The 14,468-nt window shown below is 42.7% G+C and overlaps 2 protein-coding genes across 2 annotated transcripts; both read right to left on the bottom strand.

The window, feature by feature from the left end:
• Positions 1-2,302: 2,302 nt before the first annotated feature.
• rps8a (ribosomal protein S8a) lies at positions 2,303-5,035 on the bottom strand. Its single transcript, XM_084546809.1, has 6 exons — positions 4,999-5,035; positions 3,973-4,079; positions 3,628-3,727; positions 3,247-3,422; positions 2,844-2,973; positions 2,303-2,454 (listed from the first exon to the last, which is right to left on the bottom strand). Exons 1-6 carry the CDS (start codon positions 5,000-5,002, stop codon positions 2,345-2,347), a joined length of 627 nt encoding a protein of 208 aa, XP_084402935.1. The 5' UTR covers positions 5,003-5,035; the 3' UTR covers positions 2,303-2,344.
• Positions 5,036-5,909: 874 nt separating this feature from the next.
• On the bottom strand, positions 5,910-13,951 carry hectd3 (HECT domain containing 3). The gene is made up of 20 exons (XM_084545891.1): positions 13,865-13,951; positions 13,011-13,501; positions 11,093-11,346; positions 10,867-11,002; positions 10,181-10,302; positions 9,942-10,055; positions 9,597-9,679; positions 9,333-9,498; positions 9,101-9,182; positions 8,786-8,968; positions 8,642-8,694; positions 8,390-8,558; positions 8,183-8,296; positions 7,499-7,588; positions 7,093-7,299; positions 6,861-6,990; positions 6,586-6,660; positions 6,403-6,484; positions 6,235-6,306; positions 5,910-6,114 (listed from the first exon to the last, which is right to left on the bottom strand). Exons 2-20 carry the CDS (start codon positions 13,368-13,370, stop codon positions 6,030-6,032), a joined length of 2,577 nt encoding a protein of 858 aa, XP_084402017.1. The 5' UTR covers positions 13,371-13,501; positions 13,865-13,951; the 3' UTR covers positions 5,910-6,029.
• Between the last annotated feature and the right edge of the window lie 517 nt (positions 13,952-14,468).

The following is a 14,468-nucleotide window of genomic DNA, read 5'->3' on the forward strand; positions in this document are numbered from 1 at the left end:
TGGAAGGTGGATGCTAGTCGTGGACTGTTATAAGTACCTGGGAGTCCATGTGAACAACAGACTGGACTGGAGGGACAACAGTGATGCTGTGTACAAGAAGGGACTGAGTAGACTCTACTTCCTGAGGAAGCTCAAGTCTTTTAACGTATACAGCAAGTTGCTGGAGATTTTCTATCAGTCTGTTGTTGCGAGTACCCTGTACTTTGCTGTGGTTTGTTGGGGGAGGGACATAAGTAGAATCGACAAACGGATCTGAAAAGCTGGACATTTAGCGGCAGACAGTTGGGAGACATTTGTCTCAGTGAAGAACAGGAGGACACTGGACAAACTGCTCTCCATCCATGGACAATCCATCACATCCACTACAGCAGACTTTAGAGGGACAGCGGAGCTCATTCTCCAACAGACTGATTCAGTTCTGCTCCCACATATCCAAAAAAGGTTAAAAAAAAAAAAAAAAGGCAACTGGACTTGTAGAGTTTTTTGAGAACAACCTTTAACAACCTTCCCATGTTGTTTGTACTTGGTCCAGATTTTAGACACAGCTGACTGTGAACAACCAACATTTTTTGAAACATCGCGTGATGATTTACCCTCTTTAAGGAGTTTGATAATCCTCTCCTTTGTTTCAATTGACATCTCTCGTGTTGGAGCCATGATTCATGTCAATCCACTTGTTGCAACAGCTCTCCAAGGTGTGATCACTCTTTTTTAACTGCAGGCGAACGAGCAGATCTAATCCGATGCAGGTGTTAGTTTTGGGAAAGAAAATTTACAGAGTGATTCCATAATTTTTTCCCTCTGCTTGGTCTAAAAAAGTAACTGTTACTACCACATTTTTTTTTTCTTGATTTCTTTTAGTGTTTCTTAAAGCCAACAAGTTTAAAATGACTTTAGTTTTGTGTCATGTCTGCGATCTGCTTTTTTTCTACAAAAGCAACTGAATGAACATCCTCCAGGACTGGTGATTCCATAATTTCTGCCAGGGGTTGTAGATGACTGAGAACCCTGACACTCCGTCATTCATACCAAACTCTATCCAGCTGTACAACAACTCACCTTTCTGCAACAGATAACTCCATGTTATTTAAGTTAATTCACATGAATTATTAATTACCTTATTAATCCTATGTATAATATATATTAACTTCTATTTTTATTGCACATTTGTTCATATGCTTATGCTATTTTAATAGATCTTTTACTTATATTTTTTTAATTAACTATCTTCACCTATTTTTCTTTTTACTTGTTTTTACTTGTCTTTCCCATGTGGATGAATAAAGTCTAAATCTAAATTTAAAGAGGCTGCAGACAACCGCGCTTATTCATTCTACCTCGGCTATAACTTGTAAATACATATTCCCTGTAACTACTGTTTACATTTGCACTTCAGTCACTTTACTTATACAGTCTGTTTACATTCTCCATGGATATTTTGGGTAGTCGTAACATTTATGGCATGGTAACGTGTATGTACTTTGTATCTTGTTCTGTTTTTTTGGACCTTAAAATGTCTGTACTTGCACGTTAAGCTGCTCACTTGTGCCTTAAATTGCCCCCCAGGGACATATAAAGTTTTCTGAATCTGAACCTGAAATGCTGCATGTCTGCCAGCAGATGGCGCTAACAAACCAACTTTCATTCAAATCCGAATGAGCAGAGAATGACACGAACTGAACTGAACTCATACTTTTCTGTACTTTGTTATTGCTAGTGGTATCTCAGCGCACAAAATGACCATCATTTCCCTCTAACTTGAAGCTGAATGCAGCATGTTACATTCATTAACAGCAAATGATTATTTCTACACCGTGCTGTTATTTCTGTACTTTGTCAATGTTCTTCCATAGATGCGAGTACTTCATCGGGGGCCTTCGGAAAGCAACTCAAGTTCGAGCAAAATCCGAAATTGCTGACTTGCGTCTTTATGAACCATCAACCAGAAAAGCATGACATATTTTTAATAGGTATGCATACATTTCTTTGCTTGTAAAAACTGCAATTTGCCCTTATACGATCGAATGCAGAAGTCACTTGCCAAAACATTAGGTACACCATTGAAATAAAAACCCATTCTTATGTACTACAAACCACAGCCTCAACTAAAAACAGCTGAATCAACAGCTCTCAGTTGTTGAACACCATAACCTTCATGAACATTAGATTTAGTGCAGGACTTTTATATTAGAATGGATGTTTTTTTTTCCCCCCAGTAGTGTACCTAATGAAATGGCAAACTAGCGTAAACTTCCAACAACACTGATTAATGTTACTAAACAAAAACAGCAGCAGACAGGTGTGGGACGTTCGGATTTTATTGACGTATCAAACAGCTGTACATCTATTTGCCTTTCTTGGCCTTGATCTTCCTCAGGTAGAACTCGAGCTCTTTGCCCTCCAGGATGTAGCCGTCTGCCCTGCCGCACTGGCCGGGTTTGGAGGCGATGCAAGCTGAAGGAAGAAGACAGAAACGGGGTCAGTCAAGTTCCCTGGAGATGTGTATATTGTTGATGCTACAGAAATTATATAGCAACAAACAGACGTCAGCCAGTTCAAGGTATTCCTGTTCTTTCGCAGAACATTAGACCAGAATCTGATGGCCTTGCCTCATGTAGCCTGCAGAAAGTGACCTCATGCAGATACAAAAGCTTTTCTATATACACTAGACTCATCTGAGATTAACTTTATTAAGTCAGAGGTGACAAAACTTTACTTTTCATTCATGCCTGAAGCAATTTGTTTCCCTGAATAACAAGTCTTTCAGGAAACACGACAATTAGCAGCAGCACTAGATGATATCTAGAGTGATTCAAGATAACGACCACCACAGACTGACTTACCGAGGAGTTTTCCCTGCTGGAACTGCTCCTCCAGGAGAGTGCTGATCTTGGCTGTCTTTTTGCGATCATCGTACTTCTTCTGGGTCTTCTTCGACCTCTTCTTGTTCAGGACCTCTTCCTCCTCAGGAGTCTGTAGCAGGAGAGGACACAAGGTTCATTAGATGATATGAAACACTTAATCAGATGCTGTCGGGGGGGAAATAAGCTACATAAGATGTCGGTAAAGGTAATAGGTCTTTCTCAGAGTCTTAATTATCATCACTTTCATTCAGTAGCAGAACTGGACAAAGTTATCTTCATGGAAAGACGTGTACAAGACACCACTTTGTTACATCTCAACATTATAGTTAGAGTGCCATTCCTAAATTCATCCCCAGTGAATTTAAACCATTTCACCACGTACCAGCTTGGCTCCCTTCTTGCGTCCCAGAGGAGTGGCGTAGTGAGCCTCATACCACTGCCTGTAGGGAAGGCTGTCGACGAGGACGATGCAGTTCTTCACCAGGGTCTTGGTTCTGACCAGCTCGTTGTTGGAGGCATTGTAGACCACGTCGATGATCCTGGTCTTGCGTGTGCAGCCTGAGAATACAAAAAAAAAAAGCATGCATCGTCAGCAAAGGCAGACTTTTCCATTCATTTTGTTTAACCACTGGATCAGTCTTTTCTCAGAGTCGCTAATATCAGCACTTGCATTCAGTAGCAGAACTGGACAAAGTTATCGTCATGGAAAGATGTGTGTAATATCAGAAAGAGGTGAAAAGGTGTTATCTTGAGAGAAACTTACACTCAGAGCCCCATGAGAAGTTTCCAACATCTAACCTCAGAGCTCGGTACTTCTTGTTTCCACCACGGACTCTCACTGTGTGGATGCGGCGAGGTCCGATCTAAAACACATATACACACGTTTAATGAGGATTACTGGACTCATCAAAAGTAATGTAATAGCTCACAGAAAACAGAACAGCACCATTAACGTGCATTGAAGCGTGTCAGTGTAACTATGACGATCCTAACATTGGTAAGCCCCAAACTTTGAACCAAAACGATTCAAAAGAAGACATACCTAAGGTCGTGTTTTCATCACCCACGCTACAACACGTTAAACCTGAAACCACAGATCCACGCTCACCTTTGTGTTTGCAGGAGGGCGCCCGAGCTCATACTTCCTTTTCTTGTGGTAGGGCTTGCGTTTACCGCCGGTCTTGCGGCGTTTATGCCAGTTATCCCTTGAGATACCTGCATCAATGGGAAAAGGAGAAGAAACCAGGAATTAGATCAATGGACGGCTCACAAAACCTCCATCACACACACACACACAATATGACTTTACATGCTTGAGCGATCAGTTCTCCAAGGTAAGGTTGTCCGCATTATTTACTCGGATTCCGCAAAAAGAGTTTCATCATGTCACTCAAGCAGTTGTGATACAGTTTACCAAGCTGAATGAACCAAAGTTTACCTGCCATAAACTAAACTTCCTAGCATGGTGGTAAACTACACTTACAAATACTTAAAACCCAGAGAATGAACATTGCTTCTTACCACTAATCTTTAAGTTACAATCTTAACACTAAACTCTGGCCTTTACACACGAGCATGCAGCCAAAACAAAACCTGTATTAGGTAACTAGTTTACGATTTAAGAAAAAACATGAGTTAAATACAACTAAATGCACCAGACTTCCACAAATACATTGATCTCAATTCGTCTGTTAAGTATCTCAATGCTGCGGCATGACATGATGTCGACAAGCATGCTAGCTAATGCTAACTCCAGCTCTCCAATGGTCCCAGGGTGCATAATTTTAACATACAAGCACAAAATTCTGCTCAATATTACTGAAATGTAGCTGACACGTTAAATAGCTCCTGTTTAAAAATACCTCAAACCCTGACAAACTGCTAAATAAACTACAGTTCAGCAGCAGTAGCTAGCTACATGGCCAATGAGAGCAGCCATCTTGGAGCACCTCAAACATCCACTGGAAATTATTTCAATAAAACAAACTAAATTGAACACAGGCAGCAAAGACAAAGCTACATCTATTTAAGTAACATTTAGCTTCAATATGGCAAACCATTTTAGGATTATCCCTTCGATAAAACAGCAGATGGACAAGGATTCTGCCTCCGACTCAAGCACGAAAACACGTACCCATTCTCAGGCGCCGGCTAGAAAGAGGGATCGCAAAGGCTCATGGGGAGGTTTGAAGCCACGTGTTCTCGCGAGAATTAACAGAGCGTCGAACGAGATTTGCTTAATCTCCGCTTAAAGAGCTTCGCCGAAGTGAAACGTTTTTACACGTGAAATATTTATTATACTAATTAAAATGTACAAAATGGCACCTGTAATAAATATAATACATTTTCTCTATTTACTATATATTTTGAAATCCAGACATAATGTTTTATAGTGAAAGAACAATTTATAATTATTATTATTTTAATGTGTATATTGCTGACCTTATAAAAAGTACAGCAGTTTTTGGCATTTATTTATTTAGTTATCATTCGCAAAAAAATCATTTTAAATTTAGACAGTTATATAATGTATATATAATTATATTTAATACGAATTTATATAAATATATCATATGTACTGTGTATATATAAAGACAGGTAGTTGCCAGAATGAGTTGTGCTGTGGTCTTGTGTTACATTCATTCATTCATTCATTCATTCATTCATCTTCTATACCCGTTTAGTCCTGTTAAGGGTCACGGGGGTCTGCTGGAGCCTATCCCAGCTGTCATCGGGCGAGAGGCAGGGGTACACCCTGGACAGGTTGCCAGTCCATCGCAGGGCCTCTTGTGTTACAATCACATGGTAAAACTATTAATAAAATAACTATATTATACTATTAAACATTTAATATATATTCTAAATAGTATCACATTGCGGCATGTCTAACTAAAAAAAAAGAAAAAGCCTTAATAGTAATGTTCTATTCACTTTTAGATATAAAAAATCAAATGAAGACATGTTGCTTCTTGATTTATCTGACCACACAGTTACACACAAACACACTCATTCACTTCAAAGTCCAAAAAAGACAATTAGTCAATGTCCATGCTTCCATATAGTCTTTTATTATGTACAGCTATTGATTATTTGGCAGTTGCAAATACATTGTGATGACATTGTCCAGATTTCTCTGTTCAACAGTGTTTGTGGAGCAGGGACGTGTCACTCTTCCCAGGGACTCATGTCAGTATCGATGGCCACACAGTTGTACGCAGCGTAACGCAGCTTCTCCTCACAAACCTTTGCACTGCAGGTAAAAATGAAATCAACAATCAACATGCTGTAAAAACATAAACATATGTGTTCCTATATACATATGTACACATCAGTAAATAGTAAAAAGACAGAGCATGTGTCATCAGTGTACCTTGGATAGCTGGGTAGATAAAGAGTGCTGGAGCATGTGGAGGACCGTGGGAGTGCATCAGTTGTTTCATAGCTGCACCGAGGAACAGAAACATGTTAAAACACTGTGTTTTCTAAAACAGTTATTCCCCCACAGTATTAGCTGTTTATAGGGATGCACTTTGCTCACCCTTGTTTGTCAGGAAACACGTAGATTGGAGCAGGAAGACGACTTCTACCAGTTACAAACCTCAGGAACCTGCTGCGATCCTCTGGAAACACAATTCAAGATCGTCTGACACTCTGCTACAAACTGCATCGTTTATGTTGTGAAAGATATTCACTGCTTTGTAAAAACAAACCATGAACTGACCATTGGTGAAGTTTGTCAGTGCCTCCCATAAGTACTGCACGCTAACGTCACTTTGTTCCAGGTCTTCATAGCGCGCTGGAGGAGAGATCAAGAGATTAGGATAATAGCAAACACTAGACTATACACTTCAAATAAAAGTAAACTAAAATAAAACAAGTGAAACTAAACCGTAATTTTACTTAAATGTATACACTTCTACAAAAAAGCCTCCTCTAATTGCTGCAGAAAGAGGGTGCATATTGTCATTCGGTTAAATTCCCAGCGGAGTCACTCACTGAGTCGTTTCAGAGCTTCAACAGAGATCTCTGGGTCTCCACACACTTTCTTCTCCACCTCCTGCCAGGTGAGCAGGTCCAGCACCGCCTGAGGAACCACCTTCAGCAGCCCAGCCTGCATGGCTGCAATCTGTAGCACATGTACAGATGATCACGCACACGCTTCAGCGACTTGACTCCACACACATACCACACATTCATGACAGTTGTGAAGATGTAAGTGAAGTCCCACCTGCTGTCTGCTCTCCTCTAGCCGAGCCTTCTGCACCAGGCGGATGAACTCGCTGCGGTCCTCGTAGCGAACCGCCACATTACTGCCCCCGGGGATGAGCTCCACCATCTGGCCGTCGGTCAGCAGGGTGGTGTAGACGAGCTCCTCCCCAAACCTGAACTCAAACGTCTCCTTGTCCATGTTCTCCATGGCCTCCAGCAGGTTCACCTGAACACACGTCCACGTTTATCATGATGCAGTGAACTAGCAATCTGATCCATTTTTTATTTGAATTCAGAAATGGAAAATTAGAAAAGAAGGTGTGACATGCAATGAAGCTTTTTGCCTTTTGACCCGTCTATTCCAAAGGGTTGAGAATAACATTTAATGACAATCAAGAGGACGTAAAAGATCTGAATGTCCTCACCAGCACTGAGTCAACTGCATGAAAGTCTTTATTCCAGCTCACAGATTCCCCCATCAGCTGCTTCCACACCAGCCCCGGCAGAGCCAAGACCTGCAGGAGAGGACACAGAAAAGTCAGAAAATCAAATACATGCACCTACTCACAAATATCTACACGTTATATTTTAGTTTGTCCAACGCTGAAGACATTTTGGGAGAAATATCTCCAAAAACCATAAAGATTACGGTCAAACAGTTTGATTAAGTGCTGCAATTTTAGTAATATGTCATTTATTTGTTCCTTCTCATGTAGGTTTTCATGAAAGGTCATCCTGCAACTGAGAATATATTGGAATTTATACCCCAGCTACAAGCTTTCATCACAAACGTTAAAACTGATACAGAACAGAGCAGACAGAGTGTTTACACACACCAATCTCTCATCAAGCTTCATACACAGCTTAAAATCACAGACTCTACTTCAGCTAGATCACTTAGATTCTCCGGTGAAGCTTTTTAAAGCACCTAGAAGAGGCTCTGAGTTATTTGCTCCGTTCCTGTGGAACAAATATCCAAAGAAACCTTTTTAATTTCCTCAAGATTACGGCTGAAATGTTTCTCTTTCTTTGCTTAAATCTTAAAGTTTGTGTCTGAAAAGTCCCATGTTCATATTGTCACCCATTCTTATTTTAAAGTGGCGACTCACCAAGAAGTCTTTCCCCCTGAGAGCCGCTCCCATCAGCTGACCGATCCACTCGTACTTTTGGAACTCTTTACAGGACGGGTTGGGGACGTAGTAATCTCTGGCCTCTAAAGCGCCCTGACAAAACGAGAAAAGAAGCAAACAGATGGTGAGAACTCTGACGTCCAGTTTGATCCCGGCAGCGTGCAGGCACTGATGCCGACCGACTACCTGGTTGGACGTCCGAGAGAAAAACGGCAGAGGCATGGGGCACTCGGCCGAGCTGGGGCAAAGCTCCTCCGACATGTCTGCCAGGCTGTCCCGAAATCCACCTCCTTGGTCGATGATTCCCTCGGCGATGAACTTACATTCCCACCACTGGTCGTAGCGAGCGGGCCACCTGATGAGTAACACAGACACATTAAAACAGAAATTGGAATTTGGTGCCATTGGGTCATTTTAAGAGATGCAAGACAAACATACCTATAATCCAGAGTCTTCTCAAATTTGTCAGACGGCTTGAGGCCCTCGTATACCTGCAAAAGGACCACAACATCTGAAATACAGTAAATTTCTTAACACCAAAGTCCACCAGTAAATTTTAGGCTTCCCTCTAATAATCGGTACCTGACTGAACACGGCGTTCTTGCAGCTGGGGTCCAGGGACGGGTTGTCTCTGTGCTCCATGGCCAGACGCCTGTTAATGTAGAGTCGGGGCATGAAGTTGGGCTTACTGGTCTCTGAGTCCTTCAGGCACTGATGGATGAGGGCTGAGCGGCGTTTGGACAGCAGCAAGAACTGCTTTATGCTCTGGAGGGCGCCAAAGGACACAAGAAACTGCTGGTTTAACATCATTTAGTCATGGATACCTGTCGGCTCAGAGTTCAGCGAACAATCTGCTGCCAGTTTTACTGCCTTTGCTGTACTTTGAGCATGACTCACTTTGATCTGGTTGAAGGTGCCCAGGCTGTAGTCCCAGGCCGGCACCAGGTGTGGCAGCACACTGTCCAGGAGACAGATGAACCTGCAGACACAGACGCAAATAACAAGCTGAAACACCTGCTGCTTAAAGGCAAGCTACACTTTTCCTGAACTTTGAATTAAAATATTACAATTAAGGACAAATATTTAGCTCCGTGGGGTTTTACTGTGATTGTGGCTGCACCGTCCTTACCTCTGGATGACCAGCGCTCTGCGGTACAGGATGTCAGACGGCGTGCCCTGCAGACGGGGGTAGCGCACCAGGTTAGAGGACTGGAAAACATCAGCGTTCAGACCCAGGTCCCTCTCGCAGGACGACTTGATCTTCAGGCCTCGGATCCGCACGTCTATGCCCTCATCTGTAAAGGAGGGAGAAAACGTGTTTCAGGTTTAACAGCCAGCCGTCTGAAGGTGGAGGTTGAATTTAATACGGAATTCATTTAAAAATAAACCTGACCTCTGCATTCCTCAATCCGGACCTCGATGACCGGCAGGTGGGCGGTCATATCCTCCAGCACACACACTTCTCCAATGAGGTTGCTAGGAGAGGAGAAGACCCCAGGAATATTATTGCATGTGAAGAAATGTCTGAGAGCCTGGTTTCTCCTACGTTCCACATGGGAAGTGCTCATTTTTAATAGTTTTATTGTGTTTTATCAGATCTTTTAATGCACTGCTAACGTTATACATAGTTAGATATATAACGCTAATGACGATGGGCACAACATAGCAACTTATGTCTCAGGTACTGTAATCTGAGGTGCTTTAATTTATTTTTTTAAAAACATTTAACTGAGCTCACTCGTCTATGGTGACGTCACTCAGCTTCTTCAGGTTGTCTCCTTCTCCTCCGTACACCGTGACTCTCTTGGGCATGTAGTTGTCGTCCGTCGAGTCCACGGTCAATATCAGCTTACTGAGTGCACAAAAAAAAGCATATTATGTAGTGTAGAAACATTATCTGCATCCAGCATCCTCAGTACATGAGGGTCACATTTAAAATAAATCGTTTGAACTTTAAACTTTCATTCAGCCGCTTACTTGACCACAGTGCCTCTCTTCATGTGCAGGCGGATCCAGTGCTGTCCCTGCATGCCGTCGCTCTCCCAGTACGTTTCTGTGTCGCCGTCCGTCAGGCAGCTCGCGCCTCCGCTGGGATCCTCCTGTCAGCAAACGTCAAGGTATGTTTGATGGGTAAAATAAATCCACATTTATTCACTGTGTACAAACATTTACTGTGTAATTGCATGCACACTGATCACAACACCTGTCAGTGGGTGAGACATATCAAGCAGCAAGTGAAGATTCTGTATTCAAAGTTGATGTTAGAAGCAGAAGATTGGGCAAGTGGAGGGATCTGAGCGACTTTGACGAGAATCAAATTTGATTTCTAGACGACTGGGTCAGAGCAGTGTCTATCAAAAGTGGACCATGGAAGGAAAAGTGGTAAACCTGCTGTAGGGTCAAGACTTATTGATGCACACAGAAAGGAGTGGGAACACACAGTGGATCCCAGTTTGTTTAATGTGGGGCTGTGACCAGTCAGGGTGTCCACGCTGTCCCCCATCTACTGATGAAAACTCCTACAATGGACATGTGAGGATCAGAACTGGACCATGGAGCAATGGAAGAAGGTGGCCTGACTTCAGATTGTTTGGCGTCAGAGTAAAAACACAGTGGAATCTCCTAAAATATAAATTTTGTACAAAGTCTTGAATGTCGCTCACCGAACATGAAGACACGTCGATGCTGGTCACACACTGCTTCACACTCCCCAGGTTCTCGTCCTCTTTCCCTATGTGGTCATAAAAGTAGTGCACCAGGTCCTCGTCACATTCATACGTCCAGGTGGGAGGAACATACCTAGAAGATTTAAAGTTAGTTCCAAGTTCCAAGTCTGCGGCTCCAGAAAAGTTTGGATAATCCAGTTTGACGTCACACAAACGGGCTCACCTCAGCCTCTGGACGGCGGTGTCGTCGCACTCTGCGGTTTTGGGTTTGGAGCCGATGTAAAGTGCGTTCTCCACGTCCACCACCTGCTCCCAGCGGCTGCAGGGCTTGTGGTCGTAGCCGAAGAGCTTCTGCTGCCTGCCGATGGTCTCCGGTGACTCCACGGGCACCAGCCTGTCGCCCCCCTCTGTGTGTTTACACACCAGGATCCAGCCTTCCTCCAGCTCCTGGCCTGGACGGTGCTCCTCCAGCTGCTCCTGGGGAACACACGGGGATTATTTGGTCAACACGTGTTTCTTCCAAATATAGTTTTGTTCTATATTAAGTCTGACTTCCACCATAGTAATCAACTTAAAACTAATCATCCACCTTTTTCTGCATCTCAGCTTAATACTTATTTTTACTCATGCTGCAAGTTTATTAACAAATACTCCACCTTTGTGCTCTCACATCACACCAAAGGCTTCTTATAAAATTTAGGACTGGCTTTAAAATCCTTCTAATTACTTCTAATGTGGCTCCACCACATCCCCCGTCAGAACAACAGGCCTCTGAGCAAGGTAATCAGAACAATGGCTCCTTGTGGCTCTTACAATATGCTACAGTTTCCCTCTGGGCGACAGGACAGAAAATCCTTTTGTATTTATTTGTCAAAGCCTTCGCATTTTGTTGTTATTTCTCAGCAACATTTTTGCTTTCTGTATTTCAGATTTTGAAAAGTGCAAGATAAAGAAAGCTTTAGTTACAAAGCTCACGTTTTGCTTTTTCTTGCAAACAATATGGTTCCTTGTCTGTGAAGGTTCTCAGTCATCCAGGTCATGGTACATCCAAAAAAAGGTTCAAAAAAGGGCAACTGGACTTGTAGATTTTTAGAGAAGACGTTTCACCACTCATCAACCGTATTGTAAATGACAACACAGTTTTAACTTCTGTCCCCAAGAAGTTTCAGTCTCATTCACACCTTGACACTGGAGCCTCAGACGGACAAGAGTCGTTAGAGAACCATTCATAGGGAAGAGGACAGGGACAAAACAGTCCCCCCTCAACTACAGGTAAGTACCCAGTTGTTAATGGAAATTAGCTGTACCAGTTTCTGTTTATTAGCATGACAAGCAAGTTTTTTTCAGGAGGAGTTCCTATTTAAACCTCAGACTTCCCTCCAGTCCCCTAGAAATGAAGAAGTCTACAAGTCCAGTTGCCTTTTTTGAACCTTTTTTGGATAAATATGGTTCCTTGCAAAATGTGACCATGATCTAGTTAAAATAAAGGCTTACTGTGTCAACTGCACTGCATTGTGTATACATGACATTGTGTTTATATCACATTTATGGAGGGTTGCGGGGCGAGAGGCAGAGGTACACCCTGGACAGGTCTCCAGTCTATCTCAGGGCTAACACAGAGAGACAGACAACCATTCACACTCACACCTACGACCAATTTAGAATCACCAATGAACCTAACCAGCATGTCTTTGGACGGTGGGAGGAAGCTGGAGTACCTGGAGAGAACCCACACAGACACAGGGAGAACATGCAAACTAACACCAGCATATCTTCTGAAGGTTTTACAGATGAGAATACCTTCGAATTAATCAACTGCAGATGCGAGGAGCTCTTGCTGTGAGGTGAAGTAGTAAATTAAATCAAAGATAGATGTGTTTATGGCATTTTCTACTGTTAATAAGAAGTTTTAGAGTGTCTGCAACTCCCCCAAAACTCCTTATTACAAAAACCCTGGTTGCTGTTGTGTAAATAACACGATGTAACTAAAAAGATAAAATACATGATTTGTATTTACTAGTGCATTTGACACACCTATACTCGTACAAAGGGCGACAGAGGGATTAGAGGTTAGAGATAGTGCCGCTGATTCAGCAGCGTGAGAGAAGCTGCAGGATGACAGGACCCAGAGAGTGAATTACCTTATTGATTTTGACCCAGAGGCCCTGGCTGTTGCAGTATTCCTCCCCCGTGGTCCGGATACACGTCCCCTTCTTTGGTTCTATGTTGTACTTGCATAATTTCTTGCTGTGGGGAACCTGATGTGGACTCTCAAAGACGGAGACGATTGTTTTCCCAACGGTGGAGCCAACCCCTGCACCGGCTCCGGGGTTGGCGGAGGAGTTGGCGGTCGAGGAGTCCTTGCAGATTTTGTAGCACACCTCTTTGGGGACGTAGCACAGACACTCGGGCACCGGCTCGCTCTTCCTGAAACTCTCAATGCAGCTGTTGAGGAAACGGATCCTGCCAAGGAGCAGGTGAGGATTGCCGGACAGAGCCATGGTGGTGGTGATGTGGTGGTGATGTGATGGTGACAGTCAGCAGCTCAGCAGCTCAGCAGCGGGGGGGCCTCAGCTGACATCACACCACTGTCCTGCCTTTTGTTTTCCTGCCTGGCAGCGGAAGGATGCTCCTGTCAAACCCAAACAAAACAGAATATTCTTGAGAAACAGAGGCGTCAACTCACTCCAGTTAAATGCAGTTAATTATTTCTTTCTAGCTCACTTAAATGGGTTTGTGTACACAGCCTGAAGAGTCTGAAATGTGCTTATCAGCGACTAAAGTTCCCTGACAAAAGTATCTGCTCTTTCCAGAAGATAAAAGTGAGTGAGCTAACATTAGCATGCTAGCTAGGTGCTCGGTAAAGTAGTGTATGCTGAAGTGCGACAGCCGTTATCAACAGAACCGGCGGGTTGGCCGGTTTAATATTTGTCACAACTTTATGGGAGATAAATACTTTATGAGCTAAAAGACACAGTCGCGACAACAAACGTACCTGCTGCTGTCAAGTGTTTGGATTTGTGAGTCTGCTCTGTCGGTGCTGTAGGGTTTCTGTAGATTTCTGACAACGCGGAAGTGCGGGAGACACATTTGATCCTTTCGAACTTCCGTCGTTTCCCTTTTTTCAAAATAAAAGTTTCTCAAATGACCCGATTTACACGTTTTTAACTTAAAATACTTATTTTTTTTTACTTTAACCGAGTGGTTTGTACACAGATTTATAAGTGTTGGGCTTTTATTCCATAAAGTGGACGTAGATCTTTGTGATTTGAGCGTGTAGATTAAGTTAGAACTTTTGTTTTATGCTCTTTGCAGTGTTCAGATAAACCACGTGGATTCATGGAAACGAGAAATCTCCCACATCACTCACTGCAGTCTGCGGACAGGATTAATAACTGGAGAACCAAGATAATCTCATGTTTTATATAAATTACTACTCAGAAATGAGCTCCAAGGCAGCAGAATATCACATATGAGATATAGTGTGTAAAATTTATGAAGTAAACACCCACAATATTAATTATGAAAACATACAAACACACAAGTTTCATTGATAACAGGTTTAATCAGGTTTTAAGTTTTTTATTTTCAGTATCAGT

This window comes from Chelon labrosus, assembly GCF_963514085.1.
Source record: "Chelon labrosus genome assembly, chromosome: 6".
NCBI lineage: Eukaryota > Metazoa > Chordata > Actinopteri > Mugiliformes > Mugilidae > Chelon > Chelon labrosus.

Bases quoted from the DNA above. Each gene is read 5' to 3' on its own strand.
- rps8a (XM_084546809.1), bottom strand. The intron at 3,728-3,972 runs GTGAGCGTGGAT...TATGTGTTTTAG, and splicing joins GCCCTCCTGCAAACACAAAG to ATCGGACCTCGCCGCATCCA. The intron at 2,455-2,843 runs GTAAGTCAGTCT...TTCTTCCTTCAG, and splicing joins CCAGCAGGGAAAACTCCTCG to CTTGCATCGCCTCCAAACCC.
- hectd3 (XM_084545891.1), bottom strand. From the start codon at position 13,370: ATGGCTCTGTCCGGCAATCCTCACCTGCTCCTTGGCAGGATCCGTTTC. The intron at 11,347-13,010 runs GTAATTCACTCT...TGTGTTCCCCAG, and splicing joins TCTGGGTCAAAATCAATAAG to GAGCAGCTGGAGGAGCACCG. The intron at 6,661-6,860 runs GTGAGTGACTCC...TCTCTCCTCCAG, and splicing joins TGAAGCTCTGAAACGACTCA to CGCGCTATGAAGACCTGGAA.